The 22,656-nt window shown below is 41.1% G+C and overlaps 1 protein-coding gene across 9 annotated transcripts in view; it reads left to right on the forward strand.

Annotated features, from left to right (window-relative positions):
• STXBP5 (syntaxin binding protein 5) overlaps window positions 1-22,656 on the forward strand; it is a 503,632-nt gene that overhangs the window by 468,535 nt on the left and 12,441 nt on the right. For all 9 annotated transcript variants that reach the window (XM_073672694.1, XM_073672695.1, XM_073672696.1 and 6 more), the window contains 4 exons: window positions 11,698-11,937; window positions 12,187-12,556; window positions 16,055-16,220; window positions 19,121-19,232. In XM_073672694.1, coding sequence (XP_073528795.1) covers window positions 11,698-11,937; window positions 12,187-12,556; window positions 16,055-16,220; window positions 19,121-19,232 — 888 coding nt within the window. The remainder of the gene's footprint in view (window positions 1-11,697; window positions 11,938-12,186; window positions 12,557-16,054; window positions 16,221-19,120; window positions 19,233-22,656) is intronic.

Below are 22,656 nucleotides of genomic sequence, written 5' to 3' on the forward strand. Positions count from 1 at the left end.
AATGTCAGCTGTAATAATCAGCTGACATGTGCTCGGTTCAGTGCGGGCTCACCGCCGGAGCCTTCACTGAACCGGGGGTGATGGCCTGGGGCATACTAATATGCCCCAGGCTTTAAAGAAGTTAATATACTTATCCAGGATCCGCAGGAAAAGATTTTTTTCCATTTTGCTGCTATATCTACACCCAGAAGTCGGTCTGGTGGCTCCGTGCACTGTACCCCGATTCAAGGCGTTTTTCAACAGTTGATGAGCCGATTTTCTATTTTTGATAGAAGTAAGGCTCACTGGCCTGTAATTTCCTGGCTCCATTTTCTTTCCTTTTTTGAAGATAGGGACAACATTTGCCTTTCTCCAATCTTCTGGGACTTCTCCTGTTCTCCAGGATTTTTCAAAGATTCTGGCTAGTGGTTCTGCAATTTCCTCTGCTATCTCTTTCAGAACCCTAGGATGTAATTCATCTGGACCATGGGATTTTAATTCATTTTTAAATTGGCGATTTGTTCCCTCACCATCTCTGTTTATAGATAGTATGGATCATTTTATTCCTTCAATAGCACAGTGAAGATCAGTTGATGTTACAATTGCTTTCTTAGAGAGCACAGATGCAAAATAGGAATTTAAAAGTTCGGCCTTCTCAACATCATTTTTGACTACTCCACCCTTTTCATCCTGTAAAAATCCTATAGCATCTTTGACTTTTCTTTAGCTTTTGGCATGCTCCCAATTTTTTTTTATATTGCTTTTGTTCTCCCTTGCAAGCTTCACTTCATTACTGGCTTTAGCTCTTCCAATGCTTGCCCTGCTTTCCTTGCAGACAGCATTATATTCTTCTTTAGATATTATTGCCCCCCTCTTTCCATTTAATATACATTTTTTTCTTTTTTAGCAAGTGTTTAAGTGCTGTGTTCATCCATCCTGGTTTCTTTTAAAATGCTTCCAATTCTCCCTTCTTTTCAGGATTGTTACTGATTGTGCAGTGAGAATTTAATTTAGCAAAATCTCCCATCCTCCTTGGACATTTCTGTCCTTTAGATCATCCAGCCATTGGACCTTTCCTACCCTCTTCCTGAGTCCATTAAAATCTGAAAGTCAGAGTCCTCTCTGGTCTTCCTCCTCTTGTAATCCAAAATTCACAGATAGCATGATCACTGCCTCCTAAATTCCCAGCCACCTTTACTTCCTCAACCATTTCCTCCCTGTTGGTAAGAATTAGGTTCAACATGGCAGATCCTCTTGTTCTCTCTTCTACCCTTTGAAAGCTAAAGTTGTCAGCGAGGGAAGATAAGAATTTTCTGGACCCAATACTTTTGCCTGAGAGAGATTCCCAACAAATATCTGGATAGTTAAAACCTCCCATGATCACTATGTCATACTTTTTTGAGAACCAAGTCATCTAATGTAAAAAAAAAAAAGTAAATCCACATCTTCAGTCTGTCCAGGTGGCCTATAGTAAACACCTACAATAGTGTCCTTTCTGTTCTTCTCTCCTTGTATTCTTACCCAAACAGTTTCTGCAGAGCTACCATTCTCTGAAGCTTGGATCTCTGCAGAGATGTATATGTTTTCCAAACATGCAATGCAACACCTCCTCCCCTCTTGTTAAGCCTGCTTTTCTAAAAAATAAGTTGTAGCCTTCAAGGTTTGTATTCCAACCATGTGTATCATCCCACCATGTTTCAGCGATGCCTATGACATCATATTTCTCTTCTTATATTAGTATCTAAAATTCTCCTTGTTTTTTCCCCATACTCTGTGCATTTGTATAGATACATTTTTGTTTGTAGTGGGTCTCTCTTGTGCCTCTGTTTTCATTAAGAATTTGTTGTCTTTGTTCTTAATCTCCTCTTCTAAAAGCAGGAGTTCTCAAAGGAATTAGCTGCATACTTTTTCCTGGCCATATATTTCCAATCCCATATTGCTCTAGTTTAAAGCTTTCCAGATGACTGTAGCAAGGTATCTACCAAATATGTGTTTCCCTGTTTTTGTAAGATGCAACCCATCTATAGCAAGGATTTCATCATGCAGGGCATGTAATTCATTCCATGTTCAAGAAACCCAAAACATTGCTGATGACACCATCGTAGCCAGTTGTTCACCTGTAGAATCCTGTTCATTCTCCTTGTTTCATGTCCAGCCATTGAGAGGATGGATGAGAAGACGACCTGTGCTCTTAGTTCCTTCACTTTCTGGTCTAGGTCTTCAAAGTCTCTGCATATAGTTTTCAGATCCTTTATTGCTGTATCATTTGTTCCTATGTGTATTAGCAGATGTGGGTAGTTGTCTATAGCACTGGAGAGTCTTGATACCCTATCAGACACATCTTTTGATTTGGATACCTGGGAGAGAGCACACTTTTCGTGAGGTAGTGTCCGGTCGGTAGATGGCATCTTCTGTTCCTCTCAGTAGGGAATCCCCCACGATCACTACTCTCCTTTTCTTCTTCACCACAGTGCTAATTTTTCTCTCTTCAAGAGGCCTCTGATTGCTTACTGGAGTATTCTTTGTGGGTAAAGCACTTTTTTAATATACATCTTGTAGTAGTTCTGTGTGAGTGCCTGATAGTGGTTCTTCAACGGTATAGGTGATGATTGCCTCCTCATTCTCCTGCTACTTTGAGTCACATGCTTCCATTTCTCCTTCTGCAAGTACATTGAAAGATGCTTCTCTTTCAACATTCTGAATAGTTATTTCTACTGTCATTAGCTTCTGCAGGAATGCTGAAAAGTTCTTCTCTTGCAACATTCTGAAGAGATTGTTCTGCTCTGTCAAGGAAATCCTCATCTTTGAGATTGTGTTGCTATTCTCTCCTGAAGACTTTGCACCTTTTCCTCTAACAGAGTCTCAAGCTTGCATTCGGGCACATAAAGTTTGTATTTTCCTCTGGCAAGCCTGAACATGTAGCACACATTGCAGTACACATGGGTAATCTTTCTCCATGTTGAACAAAATTAATTGACGTTAAATTGTCGCAAAGACTTGACGATTTCCTTCAAGCAGCTCGATCCAGCTGCACCTAAAGATCTTCAGGCTCATATGACAGAAAACAGTTACCAGGTAACTTTTTTACTTCACAGTGAACGTTGTAAAAACAGTACTAAGTTTGCACCCCAGAATGGTACCAATAAAAGCTAACAGCTCATCCCTCCAAAACTTATTAAAATAGGACATGTGCTCAATATCTACCGTGCATTGAATGGTTGGCAGCAAGATGTTGTGCGATGAGGTGGGTTGTATTTAAAACATACAACCCTAATTCAGTGTGGCTTCTTCATGGGTGCCACATTACTTCGTGGAAGAAAGGCCTGGAAATTTACTAACTTATTATGCTAAGAAAACTCGATGGAGAGTATGGCTAAAGGAGTTTGATATACTGCTGGAAGGTGAGCCTATAGGTCGGAAGGCAGTCAACAAGCTACTGGGGAAGAGCCGTTTGTCAACCTAAGTAAGATCAATGCTCATGATGCTCAAGGATCAAAGCAGCATGGATGTCTTGGTGATGTCGCTTTGTCAGAAGGGAAGATCAAAAGCTGCAGAGATCATAAAGTTTGGAACTTGGAATGTACGAACCATGAACTAAGGCAAACTTGACATCGTCAAAGCCAAAATGGACAGAACAGGAATAGACTTACTTGGAATTAGCAAATTAAGATGGACTAAATCTGTACAATTCCAGTCAAACGAACATTGGGGATTCTATTGTGGCAATGATAACCAAAGACAAAATGATGCCACCTTTATTCTCAACCTGAAGATTGGCCGGCACTGTCCTGAAGTACAATGCAGTCATTGATAGTCATATTGATACAACTACAAGTCTACTCCCCAACAACAGATGCAGAGGAAGAGGATGTTGAACTATTCTACTATCAAGTTCAAAAGGAAAATGGGAAGACCCAAAACAAGACTTACTCATTATCATGGGAGATTTGAATGCCAAAGTGGGCCGCAGAAAACATCAAACCGTTGTTGTAAGCTTTAGATTTGGTGAACAAAACTAGGCTGGAGGAAGATTCATTGATTTTTGTATGAGAAACCAACTGTCCATCATCAATACCTTCTTCCAAAATCAAAAAACTGAGACAAAACCAAAGGGGGTGCTTTTAAGTATGAGATGGAGTACGTTAGTGTTAGCCAAAGGGGGGGGGGGGGGGGTCATCGATCATTATCGTGAACACAAGGCTAGGAGGTGACTATGGAGCTGATGACACTTTGAAAGACATAAACCGGAACAAACTGAGCCAGAACAGATCAAGGAAAGATGGAGAGAGTACATGGAGCTCCTCTACAAGAACCACTCAGTGATGCGGGAAGAATCTGAGACTGGAAATGATAGAGCGCATCCTAAAGGACGAAGTCGTTGCTTCAATAAAGCTTCTGTCTGTCAACAAGAAGAGCTAATAAGTCTTCTGAAGCAGCAGTTGATGCCATCTCATGCCTGTGTCAACAGGTATGGACAACAGGTAAATGGTCCAAGGACTAAAGTTATTTTCAGGAAGGCTGGACTTGCCAAAACAGAAGGAATCAAAATTGCTAGTTGAATCATTAACAATCTTAAATATGCAGACAATACAACATTGATAGCAACAAGCGTAGATGGAACAAAGGACTTGTTGGACGGAGTGTCAAGATGGAAAGCTCGAACATGGGACTGCTACTCAGTACAAAAAAGACAAAAATACTGACTACTGCCGGGATACATTTGAGATGGGTGGCAATTAACTGGAAGTTGTAAAGGGATTCAACCTACAGCTCTGGCAAAAATTAAGAGACCACTGCAAAATTTTCATTTTCTCTGATTTTCCTCTTTACTCAAAAATATACGTATAAAATGTACATTGTTGTTTTATTCTACAAACTACTGACAACATGTCTTCGAAATTCAAAGCTAAAAATGTATTTATTTGCAGCGAATGATAAAGCGTCAAAATACTAAAAAAGAAAGTGCTTTCAGACCTCAAATTACTCATGTTTTAACTCAGGAACAGTTCAGAAATCAATACTTGGTGGACTAACCATGATTTTTATTCACAGCTTTCATGCGTCTTGGCATGCTTTCCACCAGTGTTTCCATGCTTTCCAATAGAAAACTGTTAAGTGGTCTCTTAATTTTTGTCGGAGCTGTACTCTGATCAATCATCACTCAAGAGGCAGCAACGATGGCAGAAGTTAATAGGAGAAATAGGAGAATATCTATGGGAAAATCAACAATGAAGTCACTAGACAAGGTCTTCAAATCAAAGAACATTTCACTGGCGGCGAAGAAGCATCTCGTATGTAATTTGGTCTTATCTCTGGCAACATACGGCTTTCAAAACCTGGATAATAAAGAAACAAGAAAGAAGAAGAATTGTCACTTTTCGAAATGTGGTGCTAGAGAAGGATGTTATCAATGCCATGGATGGCAAGAAGAACAAATAAATTTTGGAACAAATCAAGCCAGACATGTCACTGGAAGCAAAGATCACCAAGCTAAACTTGCCTACTTTTGGTTACATCATATAAAGACAGCAATCACTAAAGAAGAACATCATTGTCTGAAGAATATAAGGAACAAGGTGAAGAGGAAGGCCAGCAACCTGATGGCTTGATACTATCACGATAACGGCAAGAGAAGACCCTGGTGGACCTATCTAGGCTTGCACAAGGATGTTCTTCCTACAAGATCGTTCATCCATCAAGTTACCATGGCTCTAAATCAAACCAAAGGCCATTACATAATTTAATCAGTGAATGCATACTACGTGTATGTACCAGTTAAAAAAAAAATAGAATTATGGTCGGCTGTTTCTCGAGCTCCCATAAAAATGACGAGTGAGAGCATACAACAGTTTAATTTTAGCTTGAATGCAGTAGACTTACCAAGGGATATCCATTCTAGATATAAAATAATTTTCCATAGATCTGTCGCCCATCAAACATTTTTGATATCCTGAATGACACAATGCCTGTTGTAAGCATTTTTAAGCTTAAAAAATGATGGAATCACTCAATTCAGAGGAAAAAAATATGGAATCATGAAAAACAAATACACAAAAGAACACTCCAATACATCACTAGTATTTTGTTGCACCACCTCTGGCTTTAATAACAGCTTGCAGTCTCTGAGGCATGGACTTAAGGAGTGACAAACAGTACTCTTCATCAATCTGGCTCCAACTTTCTCTGATTGCTGTTGCCAGATCAGCTTTGTAGGTTGGAGCCTTGTCATGGACCATTTTCTTCAACTTCCACCAAAGATTTTCAATTGGATTGAGATCTAGACTATTTGCAGGCCATGACATTGACATTGTGTCTTCTTTCAAAGAATGTTTTCACAGTTTTTGCTCTATGGTAGGATGCATTATCATCTTGAAAAATGATGTCATCATCCCCAAACATCCTTTCAATTGATGGGATAAGAAAACAGTCCAAAATATCAATGTAAACTTGGGCATTTATTGAAGATGTAATGACAGCCATCTTCCCAGTGCCTTTACCTGACATGCAGCCCCATATCATCAATGACTGTGGAAATTTGCATGTTCTCTTCATGCAGTCATCTTTATAAATCTCATTGGAATGGCACAAAACAAAAGTTCCAGCATCATCACCTTGCCCAATGCAGATTAGTCATCCACAGTCCAAGATTGCTTTTCCTTAGCCCCTTGTAACCTTGTTTTTTTCTCTTTAGGTGTTAATGATGGCTTATGTTTAGCTTTTCTGTATGTAAATCCCATTTCCTTTAGGCTTTTTCTTACAGTTCGGTCACAGACATTGATTCCAGTTTCCTCCCATTCGTTCCTATTTTGTTTTGTTGTGCATTTCCTGTTTTGGAGACATATTGCTTTAAGTTTCCGGTCTTGACGCTTTGATGTCTTCCTTGGTCTACCAGTATGTTTGCCTTTAACAACCTTCCCATGTTTTAGACACAGCTGACTGTGAACAACCAACATCTTTTGCAACATTGCGTGATGATTTACCTTCTTTTAAGAGTTTGATAATCCTCTCCTTTGTTTCAATTGACATCTCTCGTGTTGGAGCCATGATTCATGTCAGTCCACTTGGTGGAACAGCTTGGTGATCACTCCTTTTTAGATGCAGACTAACGAGCAGATCTAATTTGATGCAGGTGTTAGTTTTGGAAATGAAAATTTACAGGGTGATTCCATAATTTTTTCCCTCTGTTTGGTCAGAAAAAAATTACCCTTACTGAGGACCACACATTACCAAATCTTGATTTCTTTTAGTGTTTCTTAAAGCCCTAAAGTTGCCATTTGAAATGACTTTAGTTTTGTGCCATGTCTGTGATCTGCTTTTTTTCAACAACATTAAACAACTGAATGAAGGTCCTCCGAGCCCGGTGATTCCAATATTTTTGCCAGGGGTTGTAGCATGGTACAGAAATCCTTATGCCCAGGTATGGGTTAATGGATTCTTGTTGGACCCTTTTAAAGATCGTAATCACACTTGCCAGAGTTGCTCCCTTTCACTTCTCCTTTTGTTATTGTAATGAGAAATGCACAATATAACAGGGGTGACTATTGGCTCAAGATATTATTAATCTGACCTACAGTACAGACCAAAAGTTTGGACACACCTTCTCATTTAAAGATTTTTCTGTATTTTCATGACTATGAAAATTGTGCATTCACACTGAAGGCATCAAAACTATGAATTAACACATGTGGAATAATATACTTGACAAAAAAGTGTGAAACAACTGAAAATATGTCTTATATTCTAGGTTCTTCAAAGTAGCCACCTTTTTCTTTGATGACTGCTTTGCACACTTTTGGCATTCTCTTGATGAGCTTCAAGAGGTAGTCACCGGAAAAGGTTTTCACTTCACAGGTGTGCCCTGTCAGGTTTAATAAGTGGGATTTCTTGTAAAATACAGTAGATTCGCGCTTCCCTTTTGACCAAAATGTGATGGGGTACTACGTAAATGGTAACAAATATGGTAGATAAGGAGGTGTGTGCGTATAAGTATGAGAATAATAAAGGAAAAAATAATGATGGATGACTAAAAAATATATATAAAAAGGAATATAAAAACAATGGTATGGAAAAAGATAGAAAAAACGGACCAGCAGTAATATATTAGTGTAAAATCCCAAAAAGGGAGTAAACGGACACTGACAAATATCTGTAGAAAAAATATATTTATTATTGTAAATCTAATAAAAGAGGAGGGGGTAACTGGATAAAAACAAGAGAGGTCTTGGGCACAATAAAAAATAAGGTTTAAAAGGGAATATGAACAATGGGAGGACTCCAAGGTTCCTAGTGGGGTCCGCTGTATAGATAAGTGAAGACGCTTCAGGTAAGGGTTCTGCTGCAAAAGTAGAGAAGAGAAGAATGAGTGGTGTGTATGGGATGTAAATAGTGTGAACTAGGATTAATAATAGTGGGATTTCTTGCCTTATAAATGGGGTTGGGACCATCAGTTGTGTTGTGCAGAAGTCTGGTCGATACTCTGCTGATAGTCCTACTGAATAGATTGTTAGAATTTGTATTATGGCAAGTAAAAAGCAGCTATGTAAAGAAAAACGAGTGGCCATCGTTACTTTAAGAAATGAAGGTCAGTCAGTCCAAAAAATTGGGAAAACTTTGAAAGTGTCCCCAAGTGCAGTTCCAAAAACCATCAGTCGCTACAAAGAAACTGGCTCACATAAGGACCGCCCCAGGAAAGGAAGGCCAAGAGTCACCTCTGCTTCTGAGAATAAGTTTATCCGAGTCACGAGCCTCAGAAATCGCAGGTTAACAGCAGTTCAGATTAGAGACCGGGTCAATGCCACACAGAGTTCTAGCAGCAGACACACCTCTTCAACAACTGTTAAGAGGAGACTTTGTGCAGCAGGCCTTCATGGTAAAATAGCTGCTAGGAAACCACTTCTAAGGACAGGCAGCAAGCAGAAGAGACTTGTTTGGGCTGAAGAACACAAGGAATGGACATTAGACCAGTGGAAATCTGTGCTTTGGTCTGATGAGTCCAAATTTGAGATCTTTGGTTCCAATCACCGTGTCTTTGTGCAACCCAGAAAAGGTGAACGGATGGACTCTACATGCCTGGTTCCCACCGTGAAGCATGAAGGAGGAGGTGTGATGGTGTGGGGGTGCTTTGCTGGTGACACTGTTGGGGATTTATTCAAAATTGAAGGCATACTGAACCAGCATGGCTACCACAGCATGTTGCAGCGGCATGCTATTTCATCCGGATTGCGTTTAGTTGGACCATCATTTATTTTTCAACAGGACAATGACCCCAAACACACCTCCAGGCTGTGTAAGGGCTATTTGACCAAGGAGGAGAGTGATGGGGTGCTACGCCAGATGGCCTGGCCTCCACAGTCACCAGACCTGAACCTAATGGAGATGGTTTGGGGTGAGCTGGACCACAGAGTGAAGGCAAAAGGAACAACAAGTGGTAAGCATCTCTGGGAACTCCTTCAAGATTGTTGGAAGACCATTTCCGGTGACTACCTCTTGAAGCTCAAGAGAATGCCAAGAGTGTGCAAAGCAGTCATCAAAGCAAAAGGTGGCTACTTTGAAGAACCTAGAATATAAGACATATTTTCAGTTGTTTCACACATTTTTGTTAAGTATATAATTCCACATGAGTTAATTCATAGTTTTGATGCCTTCAGTGTGACTGTACAATTTTCGAAGTCATGAAAATACAGAAAAATCTTTAAATTAGAAGATGTGTCCAAACTTTTGGTCTGTACTGTATATGTGCGTGGCTTGATGTTATATGCATCTCAGCCTCATATCGCTTCCCTCTTTTATTAAGCAGTTTGAACTCTTCACTCACCTCAGCATTTTCAAAGTAAATTATTTAAAGACAGAAACTCATGCCTCTCTGCCCTATTATGTACAGGTGGGTCTGATGTGGGACCTTCCCTGTCTGTTTACAGAAGACCTCTATAAAATATTTAGGGAATTACTTCTTTACAGATGTACAAATGCCTTTGTACTCTGGATTATGTTCCTTTGCTTGAGTGTGCTCTATAAGATCTCAACACATTTCAAGAAAAACCTTTCCTGGTTTGAGCAAGTAAAAGTAAATTACAAATGGATATAATTCCAATACTCAACTTCCAATAATATTAATGGTCTGATCTTTTCTAAACCTAAATACATAGGAAGAAAAGGTCTTTCAGATTTAAAGATACCGTTTAGCCTTCATGTTCTAGGTGGAGACTAAGCACTAGGTACAGTTAGAGGAAGACATTTTGTGTTGATAATTATCCATTCTCCCCTAGATACTTCCATGTTTCCTATCAAAGGATAAAACTATTTTTTTAATTAAATACTTATGGAACGCTACTATTATTAGGGAACACTTTGCTAAATATCTTGACCTCTTGACTCCCTTGCTGACAAATCCATTAATTATCCAGGAAAGACAGCTGATAGTTTTCTAACTTGGCACTAGCTGGACGCCACTCACTTGTTTTATATTTAGTTTAACTGTGAGCATTATCCAGATCAACATATCTCTTGGCTTACATATGCTCAGTTGAAGTCCTTTATTTCTTTTTATATAGTCCTCCTAGACTATATAGATACATCAGTCCTGCCTTTTTCAAATGTCCTGGGAAAAGAAATTAAAAGAACCAAGAGCTGTAGATGATTGGGCTAAGGCTCACAAACTACTTACCACCTGCACTGCTCAACAAAAAATTATATAATTCTACGTACATTGTCAAGATGTCCTTCCTATCTCCATTCTATTTTTAAGATTGTATTGGCTTCCTGTTGGAGAGAGTACAGGAGAATTGGTTCTCTGACCTACATTTGGTGGCGTTGTCAGACGGCTGTACAATGCAGTATGTGGTATCTGCCTAGTAAAAAAAAAAAACCAAATGGCGCTCCTATTTATCATTCATGGTTTCATAACTTCAGCAAAAAAAAGAAATTCTTTATCACTGTCCCAATGCTGCTTACATTATTATACCTCGCCATTGGCGAGAGGCTGAACATCTGTGGTCCATTTTTCAGTGGTTCAAGAAAATAAATCACATCATGAGGATTAATGAATTATTTTCGGAATATGAAGATTCCTAACAAGTGCACTGGTGCTTGGGACTGCTGGCTGCTGTTCCAATCTACACCGGAAATCCCAAGGCTTGTGGTCTGATCATATTGATTTGATCCCCACCGCTCTCTTCCCTCATCCCTCACCACCTTTTTTCTTTCTGTTTTTTTTATTTCGTACTGTGATTCATTCTCTTATTGTCAGGCTGATTCACTCACTAACCTACTCTACTCCTGTGGGAGTTAAGATTGTGCTTTCTTGAAATAATGTTTTTCATTGTGTAAACTAGAGCCAGTTCTGGTTTATTATTCTTTCTACATACTTCATTATGCCATATACGACTGCAACCACATTATACATTTGTCAACATATGCGAGTGCTGACTTTACTTATTTTATATTATATTTTTCCTTTTTATTCAATGCTTTTTCTTGCTACTTCTGATAATTTTTTAATCGTTTTCAATAAAGAAAGATTTACAAAGTTCTATTGTCACTAGTGAATGTAATTGGTCCTTTTTAAGTCTTTAGTGTAGATGAGTAAAAACATGTTGTGGCCATAGTGTACTTTTTGTGTACGTCATACTGTGTGTTCTTTAGTATTTATATATCCTAAATATTGTTTTTTTTTCATTTATTTATTTTTTCAAATAATCAGTGATTGTCTTTTAATCGTAGATGTCAGAGACAACTCCTTCAGTCGTTCCCGAAGTTCCAGTGTGACCAGCATAGACAAAGAGTCACGGGAAGCAATATCTGCTCTCCATTTTTGTGAGACATTCACAAGAAAACCGGACATATCGACATCACCATGTTTATGGGTTGGAACCACCTTGGGTACTGTGTTAGTTATTGTACTAAACCTGCCACCAGGAAGAGACCAGAGACTTCTTCAGCCTGTTATTGTATCTCCAAGTGGTAGGTACCAAATCAAGTAAATAAATTCCTTAGAGGTCCTTAGAGGAGACTTGATAAGGTTGATGCAATAGTTTTATTTTGGTGTAACTTGCCATTTTTATGTCATCACTTTTAGCATTGCCTCAACCAAAGAGTATAAAATAATTTATTATTCGCTAAAACAAAGTACATAAAATGATTAGTTTTCTATGTATTTTGGGGTCTACAATAACCTGAAAGTGATAGGGTTTTTTTTTTATTACTCCACAGGAACAATACTAAGGCTAAAAGGTGCAATTTTAAGAATGGCATTTCTGGACTCATTAGGAGCTATAATCCCACCAGCATACGAAGCTTGGAGGGAACCCAATGCACCTGAAGATAAGGATGACAAGGAGCGGTTGAAAAAAAGGAGGCCAGTTTCAGTGTCACCATCTTCGTCTCAGGAAATCAGTGAAAACCAATATGCAGTAATATGTTCAGAAAAACAGGCGAAGGTGATCTCGCTGCCCTCCCAGAACTGCATTTATAAACACAACATTACAGAGACTTCTTTTGTTCTTCGTGGAGATATAGTGTCAATGAGTAATAGTACCTGCCTTGCATGTTTCTGTGCCAATGGACACATTATGACATTTAGGTAAGAACATTTCAGCAACAAATTCTAACACATATATTCTATTTCCCACAAACAAAAGTTCATTATAAAAATTGTCTGTGTCTGACCGTGTATGGAACATACCACATCTCCTGGGCAGGGGAGGAAGCAAAAGACAATACAGACATTACAGCAGGGGATCACAGAGGATTTTGTGAGGTAAAACATTTCACTGCCTGTTTTTAAACAATGTTTTACCTCACAAAATGAATCCTCTGCGATCCCCGGCTGTAATGTCTGTATTGTCTTTTGCTTCCTCCCCTGCCCAGGAGATGTGGTATGTTCCGTACATGGTCAGATACAGCCAATTTTTAAAATGAACTTTTGTTCATTGGAAAACCCCTTTACTATCACATGAAAACCTCATTCAGTTCTAGACAACAATGTGCAAAATGTGATGAAACTAAAGCTGATGTTATACACGAGCTGTAGAGGTTTGGCGGAACCTTCGTTTTATTTTTTATTTCATAAATCAATACTACACTTGAAAATAAGAAAGTTTGTAATATACAGTGGTAGCCAAAATTATTGGCACCCCTGCAATTCTGTCAGATAATACTCAGTTTCTTTCTGAAAATGATTGCAATCACAAATTCTTTGGTATTATTCTCTTCATTTAATTTGTCTTCAATTAAAAAAACACAAAAAGAATTGTCCTAAAGCCAAATTGGATATAATTCCACACCAAACCTAAAAAAGGGGGTGGACAAAAGTATTGGCACTGTTTGAAAAATCATGTCATGCTTCTCTAATTCGTGTAATTAACAGCACCTGTAACTTACCTGTGGCACCTAACAGGTGGTGGCAATAACTAAATCACACTTGCAGCCAGTTAACATGGATTAAAGTTGACTCAACCTCTGTCCTGTGTCCTTGTGTGTACCACATTGAGCATGGAGAAAAGAAAGAAGACCAAAGAACTGTCTGAGGACTTGAGAAACCAAATTGTGAGGAAGCATGAGCAATCTCAAGGCTACAAGTCCATCTCCAAAGACCTGAATGTTCCTGTGTCTTCTGTGCGCAGTGTCATCAAGAAGTTTAAAGCCCATGGCACTGTGGCTAACCTCCCTAGATGTGGACGGAAAAGAAAAATTGATGAGAGATTTCAACGCAAGATTGTGCGGATGGTGGATAAAGAACCTCGACTAACATCCAAACAAGTTCAAGCTGCCCTGCAGTCCGAGGGTACAACAGTGTCGATCCGTACTATCCGTCGGCGTCTGAATGAAAAGGGACTGTATGGTAGGATACCCAGGAAGACCCCACTTCTTTCCCCAAGACATAAAAAAGTCAGGCTGGAGTTTGCCAAAACTTACCTGAGAAATTCTAAAACGTTTTGGAAGAATGTTCTCTGGTCAGATGAGACTAAAGTAGAGCTTTTTGGGAAAAAGCATCAACATAGAGTGTACAGGAAAAAAAAAGAGGCATTCAAAGAAAAGAACACGGTCCCTACAGTCAAACATGGCGGAGGTTCCCTGATGTTTTGGGGTTGCTTTGCTGCCTCTGGCACTGGACTGCTTGACCGTGTGCATGGCATATGAAGTCTGAAGACTACCAACAAATTTTGCAGCATAATGTAGGGCCCAGTGTGAGAAAGCTGGGTCTCCCTCAGAGGTCATGGGTCTTCCAGCAGGACAATGACCCAAAACACACTTCCAAAAGCACTATAAAATGGTTTGAGAGAAAGCACTGGAGACTTCTAAGGTGGCCAGCAATGAGTCCAGACCTGAATCCCATAGAACACCTGTGGAGAGATCTCAAAATGGCAGTTTGGAGAAGGCACCCTTCAAATATCAGGGACCTGGAGCAGTTTGCCAAAGAAGAATGGTCTACAATTCCAGCAGAGCATTGTAAGAAACTCATTGATGGTTACCGGAAGCGGTTGTTTGCAGTTATTTTGACTAAAGGTTGTGCAACCAAGTATTAGGCTGAGGGTGCCAATACTTTTGTCTGGCCCATTTTTGGAGTTTTGTGTGAAATGATCAATGATTTGATTTTTTGCTTCATTCTCTTTTGTGTTTTTTCCTTGCAAGCAAATTAAATGAAGATAATAATACCAAAGAATTTGTGATTGCAATCATTTTCAGGAAGAAACTGAGTATTATCTGACAGAATTGCAGGGGTGCCAATACTTTTGGCCACCACTGTATATTATCAGAGAAATCTGCTTTTTTCTCCACCAGGTCTGAGCAGTCATTTTCAAAGTTATCAATTAAAAAAAATCTGTGTTCAATAAAAATATTACATTACTGAGATAAAAGATGACAGCTACTAAGATTCTATGTAGATGGGAGAGGAAGTAAAAGGGAGAAGCGAGAGCAGAGCTCCTCTTTGCACCTACCCCTCCGTTTACATAGGAGATGGCAGCTGCTACTGATAAGCTTCTATCTCCGTAATGTAACGTCTTCCTGAATACAGATTTTAACCTTCAATCGAGAAGCTAAGAATTAAAAATCACTCTTGGCAGAAAAAGAAGCAGATATATTACAAAGTTGCTTGTTTTCATGTGTACTATTCATTTATGAAGTAAAAATGATAACGACTGTTAAGTTCTAATGGTCATGGGCTTCGGCAGAGACTTATTTAAAACATGGACGTTCACTTTTCAGATAAGAGACAGACATATTTGGGATTTTATACATCTAATGGTGTGGTCAAGGCAATCTGTCACCTCCTGGGAAGCTTTTAACCTATTACTATGGACATACAGGTGATAGAATTGTTAAAATGGTCATACCTGTATGCCTCATAGCTGCTGTCTTGTTGTTGAGAAATCGTCCCTGTATGTTAATGAGGTCTTCCAGGCTCTGGGGTGTGTGATGCCTGGAAGAAATCTCCTGCCTTCGGTGTTCATTTGGGTACTACCTCCCCCTCCCGTCAGTGTCACAGTGCCATGTGATGTGCAGCTGTGGCGCCGGAATCCCATGCCTGCGCCCTGCAATAGCAGTGTGACTTGCCGGTACCTGCGCAGAAGAACAATGACGCCAATGCCCATAGAAGGGCGGAAAAGGTACATCTAATCGCACTATTGCAGGGCGTGGGATTCCGGCGCCACTGCTGCACGTCACATGATTTATTTATTTATTTTTTCTTTTCTTTCACCCAACTTGGATTTTTCCCATTTTACAGGAATTATATTGTGTAAATGGTATAATTCAAAACTTAAACTTGTCCCACAAAAATTTTATTAAGGCCATATACATGAAGCTTAATGGTCCAGAATTCACATGTAATTTGCACCAGAATTGTCTTTTATGACTTGTACCTTGTAAATAGCGTCTAGCACATTATAAATGACTATATTGAAAATTCTGTCCCGATGTCTGTGTATTATAAAGTAAGCATATGATAGATAACACAGACAAATGAGGAATATATGCTAGTATGGTGGTTTTCTACATGTTGGTGTATTTTACATGTGAAAATTGACATGTCTGATTTAGAGATGAAAATATTTTTCTGCTCTGTTTTCTTTCTAAGTTTGCCAAGTTTAAGGCCGCTGTTGGATGTAAATTATTTGCCGCTAACCAACATGCGGATAGCCCGAACATTCTGCTTCACGAACAATGGGCAGGCTTTATATCTCGTCTCAGCTACAGAAATACAGAGAATTACCTACAGTCAAGAAACATGTGAGAACCTACAGGTAACGTGTCTTGATATCTTCTACAATTTCAGAACTACAGCTCATCCTGACTAAATCACTTTCCACCCCACTGATGGCCAGAGCTTCTGGTGGGGTCTACAGCTGCACTCTTCTGGTGGTGTAACTTGGTCAGTCTGTGCAGCGATATGATGCACTTAGAGATTTCAATAACTGGTTTCTCTTAGGTTTGGAAATCTCAAAAACGCCATAATTGGGCTTAAATCACCATTCACATTAATATCTGCACATTATAATGAATAATGGTAAATATCTCTCAGTACCACTCCACAGATCACTATCCTCTACTCTCAGCCCTGTAAAACAAAAATAATGAAACTGTCTTTCCGAACATCTCATTCTAATGACTGAATTTTCTGCGTTTCCACTCTGGATGCAGCATTGACTAAACTCTTTAACCTCCACTCTTTATATTCTGCTCTCTAGTTAGCTGCTCATTTCTCTTTTCTATTTTGTCTCCAAATTATAAGACATCTTTTCTACAACAGCCTAACCCAGATGTGGGGGCTATTCACTTATTACCCTCCCCAATTTGGTTCCTATCCACCATATGCGACTGACATAATAGTAATAAAAGCGATGGCACCAAATCAAAAAACATTTCCCACCACATTCTGATGCTACCACCTCTAAACTAGTGGTCTCAAAACTCGGCTGGGTATATCGACCGCACATAAAAAAAATAATTTGGGGGGCAGCATTCTTTGCAGGACAAAGTGATGATATTTTTAGTGATGCCATTTTTTTTTCTATACACTTTTTGATCATTGGTTTTTAACATTTTTGCCATGTTTATTTTTTTAAATGCCATTCATTGTATAGGTTATGGTACAGTTTTACAGCTTGGGTTGTTATGGATGTGGCGATAACAAACATGCACTTTTTTTGTTTACTTTAGTATATATATAAAACAGCATTTTTAATGACAAAATATTTTTTCATGCTTTATTTTGATTTTTTTCCATTTTCACAATTTTGTTTTCCCCCAATTAACCACATACAGTAATATTGTCTTACAATTAGCACCATATAGTAATATAGTAATTCTGGCAAACGTCTTGTAATAATGCCTCATCCTGATCCCCTTCTTGTAATGCCGCATCCTGTCCCCATATTGTAGTAATGTCCCCATCCTGGTACCCTTCTTGTAATAATTGTCCCATCCTGGTCCTCCTCTTGTAGTAGTGCCCCACCCTGGTCTCCATATTGTAGCTATGTCCCCATCTTGGTCCCCTTCTTGTAATGCCCCACCCTGGTCCCTATATTGTAGTAATGTTCCATCCTGATCCTCTTCTTGTAGTAATGCCCCCATCCTGATCCCATTCTTGTAGTAATGCCCCCATCCTGGTTCCTATATTGTAGTAATGCCACATCTTGTAGTAATGCCACATCTTGTAGTAATGCCACATCCTGGTCCTCATCTTGGAGTAATGACCCCATCCTGGTCCCCTTCTTGTAGTAATGACCCCATCCTGGTCCCCTTCTTGTAGTAATGCCCTCATCTTGTAGTAATGTCCTCATCATGGTCCCCACCCTTGGAGTAATGTCCCCACCTTGGAGTAATGTCCTCATCCTGGTCGTCCTCTTGTAGCAATGCCCCACCCTGGTCCTCTTCTTGTAGTAATGTCCCATCCTGGTCCTCTTCTTGTAGTAATGCGACCACCCTGGTCCTCTTCTTGTTGTAGTGCAACCATCCTGGTCCTCTTCTTGTAGTAGTGCGACCATCCTCGTCCTCTTCTTGCAGTAGTGTGACCATCCTCGTCTTCATCTTGTAATGCTGCCCAATTCTGGACCCATAGTAATGTCCCCATATTGTAGTAATGTCCCCTATTATGCTGTTCTTCACATATACATAAAAGAAAAAAATATATTCTTCTCACCGTTCCTTCGGCATCCTCTTTTCTGCACACGTTGCCCCCAGGCACTGTAGACCCTTTGATGATCCTTAGATGCACATTCAATTGAAATGTATTGCTGAGCAGAGACAAGCTGTTTGCACAGCAATACCAATGCTGGCCAGTCAGAGGCCAGCAGCCGGTGGCTGGCAGTGGTATTGCTGTGCAGAGATCTGGTCTCTGCATGGCAATGCATTTCATTTGAATGTGCCATCTAAGGACGCACATTCAACTACAATAAAGCGCTGCCGTCGTGTTTTAGACCCCTGCTCTAAACTCTACACTATCCAATTGATGTCCAAATATGTCCTCAACTTTAAAGCACCATTCCAGATTTTTTTTTTTTTTCGCACTGCTGGAAGGTATTACAAATCCATGTTCCCTACCCTCCCCCATTAATATACTTACCAGTCGCCGTCTTCTGGGCGCCGCTTCAGTCCCGCCATCTTATGATCGCAACTTCTGACTGACTGCAAGTCAGAGCTAATTGTCACAAGCTCTCAATGTAACTCTGAAAACCTTGTTTTGGCCTCGTTCTAGCTCTCGTAGACTTATATTGAGAAATGACCTCTGGCTAACCCAGCGAACACTGGATGAGCAAAGAATGAAAAGTACACAACCCTGCTTTCACTTCTTGGTGCACATTAATTTTTATTTTTCATGTTGCTTTTGACTCCTTAAAGGCAGTTATGTCAATATATTTATCTAGCTACACTATGAAATAAAGATAAATACAATGAGAGCTATTTAAGAACACCATATTTATGTTGGGCTGATGCTTTGGAAAAGTGGTGTAAAGTGTAAATCCTATCATTAATCTATGCCACTTCATTTCTGATGTAATTTCTTGCTTCACTAATAAATTACTGATAAATGAAAAACAATGATTAATTTGTTATCAAACCCTTTAAGAATTTGACCTCATTCAAGATAACACATGTTCTCAGTTTTTTACTTTTTTTAATTGATTCCTTCACATTCATGTAGGAAATGCTAGGAGAGATGTTCACTCCAGTTGAAACACCTGAAGCCCCAAATAGAGGTTTCTTCAAAGGCTTGTTTGGAGGAGGTGCACAGTCATTGGACAGAGAAGACCTCTGTGAGTTTTTTGTTTTTTTTATTTTGTTTTTAGTTAGCTGAGAAATGAAACAAAAAAAATTATAGAAGGTGAACAACATGGGGAGGATACTCTGTGGATTTTATGTCCATATTTATGGGTTGAAAATCCGCAACACATCATAGTAACAGCGGAGCAGATGGGATTTTACCAAATTTCATCCACAATGTATCAATTGCTACTGTGGGTTTTTAATGCTGATTTTAACCTTTGCAAGTGATACCACAGATTTTTTATGCAACAAATACAGATATTTTGATATCTTCAGCAAAATTCTAGTGGAAAATTTGTGCATGAACATACCTTAAAGGGGTTGCCCGTTCTTGTGGTGAATGTCTGCCGTCATTATGATTTCACACTTCAAAATCCTTAGGGTATGTGCCCACGATCAGGAACCGCTGCGTCAAACCCACAGTTTCTAGATGTTACAGCATAGTGGATGGGATTTCTAGAAATCCCATGTCCACTATGCGTGTCTGTGCACCTGCGGATTGCCCGCGGAAACTGACATGCGGCGCGTCTTTTAGACCCGCAGCATGCCAATTTCTCTTGCGGGTCCACTAGTGGACTTTCCCAATAGATTAACATCTATGAGGAAAGTCCGCAAGTAAAAAAAAATTGCGCCTCTCATTTGCATAAAATTAAGGCAGAAGCCGCACGGCTATTCCACAGTGTTGGGGCCGAAGGCTGCTACGCATCGTGGGCACATACCCTTAGAGTGCATGCACCGCATGCTGTTAGGACTCTCCCATGTCTCTGCTGAGAGTGGGTGATCACTTGACCGCAAGTGAGCGATTTGCCTACTTACGGTCACATTCTGACTAGACGTGCTCAATCTTACTCATTTTATTTGTATTGAGCGAGGCTAAGCAATTGATCACATACAGATATATCAAACATGGTGTAAAGTGAAACTGGCTCAGTTGCCCTTAGCAACCAATCAGATTCCACTTTTCATTCCTCACAGACTCTTTGGAAAATGAAAGGTGGAATCTGATTGGTTGCTAAGGGCAACTGAGCCAGTTTCACAGATCTAGTTTTCACAGATAGATTGTTACAGATCCAGGTGGTGGAACCTCTGTGCTACGGTGCAAGGAGGGACCAGAGGGGCGTAACTAGGTATCAACTCGGACTGACCAAGGTCGCACGACGGCTTAATCGACTCCGTGAACCAGGGAAGGATCGAGCAGAGGGACCTGGTGCTACTCTGGGCCAGTCCTTGTATGAGAGCAGGTGACTCCCACGGGTCAGAAGGCAGGGACTGACCGGTACAGCAGATGAGGTCGGCAGGCAGGCTGACGGGTGATCCGGGTAGACGGACTGGCAGACACCACGGGTAACTGGCAGGAGCCTCCAGGTAGGCAGGCTGGTAGGCACGGCAGGTAACAAGCAGGAACCTCCAGGTAGGCTGGCTGGTAGGCAGGGCAGGTAACTGGTACGTTCTCCGGGTAGGCTGGCTAGCCTGGCCCATAGACAGACTGGCGGGTTAGACCGTAGGCAGACCGTCGGGCTGGAGAGTGTACTTGGCTGGCGGAGACAGGTAGCAGGTAAAGGCTCCGGATAAGCGGACTGGCCAAGCCCATAGACAGACTGGCAGACTGGGCTGTAAGCAGACTGTCGGGCTGGACTGGTAGTCAGGCTGTCGGGCTGGACTGGTAGTCAGGCTGTCGGGCTGGACTGGTAGTCAGGCTGTCGGGCTGGACTGGCAGTCAGGCTGTCGGGCTGGACTGGCAGTCAGGCTGTCGGGCTGGACTGGCAGTCAGGCTGTCGGGCTGGACTGGCAGTCAGGCTGTCGGGCTGGACTGGCAGTCAGGCTGGCAGCAGGACCTGAGGGCTGAAGCAGAGTTAGTACACAGAGCAACAAACTTGCACGGGCACCTCCATTTTGGAGGAGGTGCCTTTTACATGAGAAGTCCTCCGGCCCATTGGCTGGGGACTCCTTAGGACGGCGCGCGCGGCCATTTAAGAGGGAGTGCGCGCGCCCTAAGCACAGTGCCCGGGAAGCTGCTCGTGCCGGCAGCAGCGGGAGAGCCGGAAGACACTGGGCCAGGAGCGCAGCTGTAAGGGGGACGGCATCTCTGCCTGTCAGGGGGCAGGGACGCCGATGCTACATACAGTGCCTACAAGTAGTATTCAACCCCCTGCAGATTTAGCTGGTTTGATAAGATGCAAATAAGTTAGAGCCTTCAAACTGCAAACGAGAGTAGGTTTTATGAACAGAAGCATAAATCTTACAAACCAAAAAGTTATGTTGCTCAGTTGAATTTTATTAAATTTTAAACATAAAAGTGTGGGTCAATTATTATACAACCCCTATGTTTAATATTTTGTGGAATAACCCTTGTTTGCAATTACAGCTAATAATCGTCTTTTATAAGACCTGATCAGGCCGGCACAGGTCTGTGGAGTTATCTTGGCCCACTCCTCCATGCAGATCTTCTCCAAGTTATCTAGGTTCTTTGGGTGTCTCATGTGGACTTTATTCTTGAGCTCCTTCCACAAGTTTTCAATTGGGTTAAGGTCAGGAGACTGACTAGGCCACTCCAACACCTTGACTTTTTCCCTCTTGAACCAGGCCTTGGTTTTCTTGGCTGTGTGCTTTGGGTCGTTGTCTTGTTGGAAGATGAAATTACGACCCATCTTAAGATCCTTGATGGAGGAGCGGAGGTTCTTGGCCAAAATCTCCAGGTAGGCCGTGCTTTCCATCTTCCCATGGATGCGGACCAGATGGCCAGGCCGCTTGGCTGAGAAACAGCCCCACAGCATGATGCTGCCACCACCATGCTTGACTGTAGGGATGGTATTCTTGGGGTCGTATGCAGTGCCATCCAGTCTCCAAACGTCACGTGTGTGGTTGGCACCAAAGATCTCGATCTTGGTCTCATCAGACCATAGAACCTTGAACCAGTCTGTCTTAGAGTCCTCCAAGTGATCATGAGCAAACTGTAGACGAGCCTTGACATGACGCTTTGAAAGTAAAGGTACCTTACGGGCTCGTCTGGAACGGAGACCATTGCGGTGGAGTACGTTACTTATGGTATTGACTGAAACCAATGTTCCCACTGCCATGAGATCTTCCCGGAGCTCCTTCCTTGTTGTCCTTGGGTTAGCCTTGACTCTTCGGACAAGCCTGGCCTCGGCACGGGAGGACACTTTCAAAGGCTGTCCAGGCCGTGGAAGGCTAACAGTAGTTCCATAAGCCTTCCACTTACGGATGATGCTCCCAACAGTGGAGACAGGTAGGCCCAACTCCTTGGAAAGGGTTTTGTACCCCTTGCCAGCCTTGTGACCCTCCACGATCTTGTCTCTGATGGCCTTGGAATGCTCCTTTGTCTTTCCCATGTTGACCATGTCTGAGTGCTGTTCACAAGTTTGGGGAGGGTCTTAAATAGTCAGAAAAGGCTGG

This window comes from Phyllobates terribilis, unplaced genomic scaffold, assembly GCF_046119375.1.
Source record: "Phyllobates terribilis strain yellow unplaced genomic scaffold, ASM4611937v1 Scaffold_3__8_contigs__length_932513732, whole genome shotgun sequence".
Lineage (NCBI taxonomy): Eukaryota > Metazoa > Chordata > Amphibia > Anura > Dendrobatidae > Phyllobates > Phyllobates terribilis.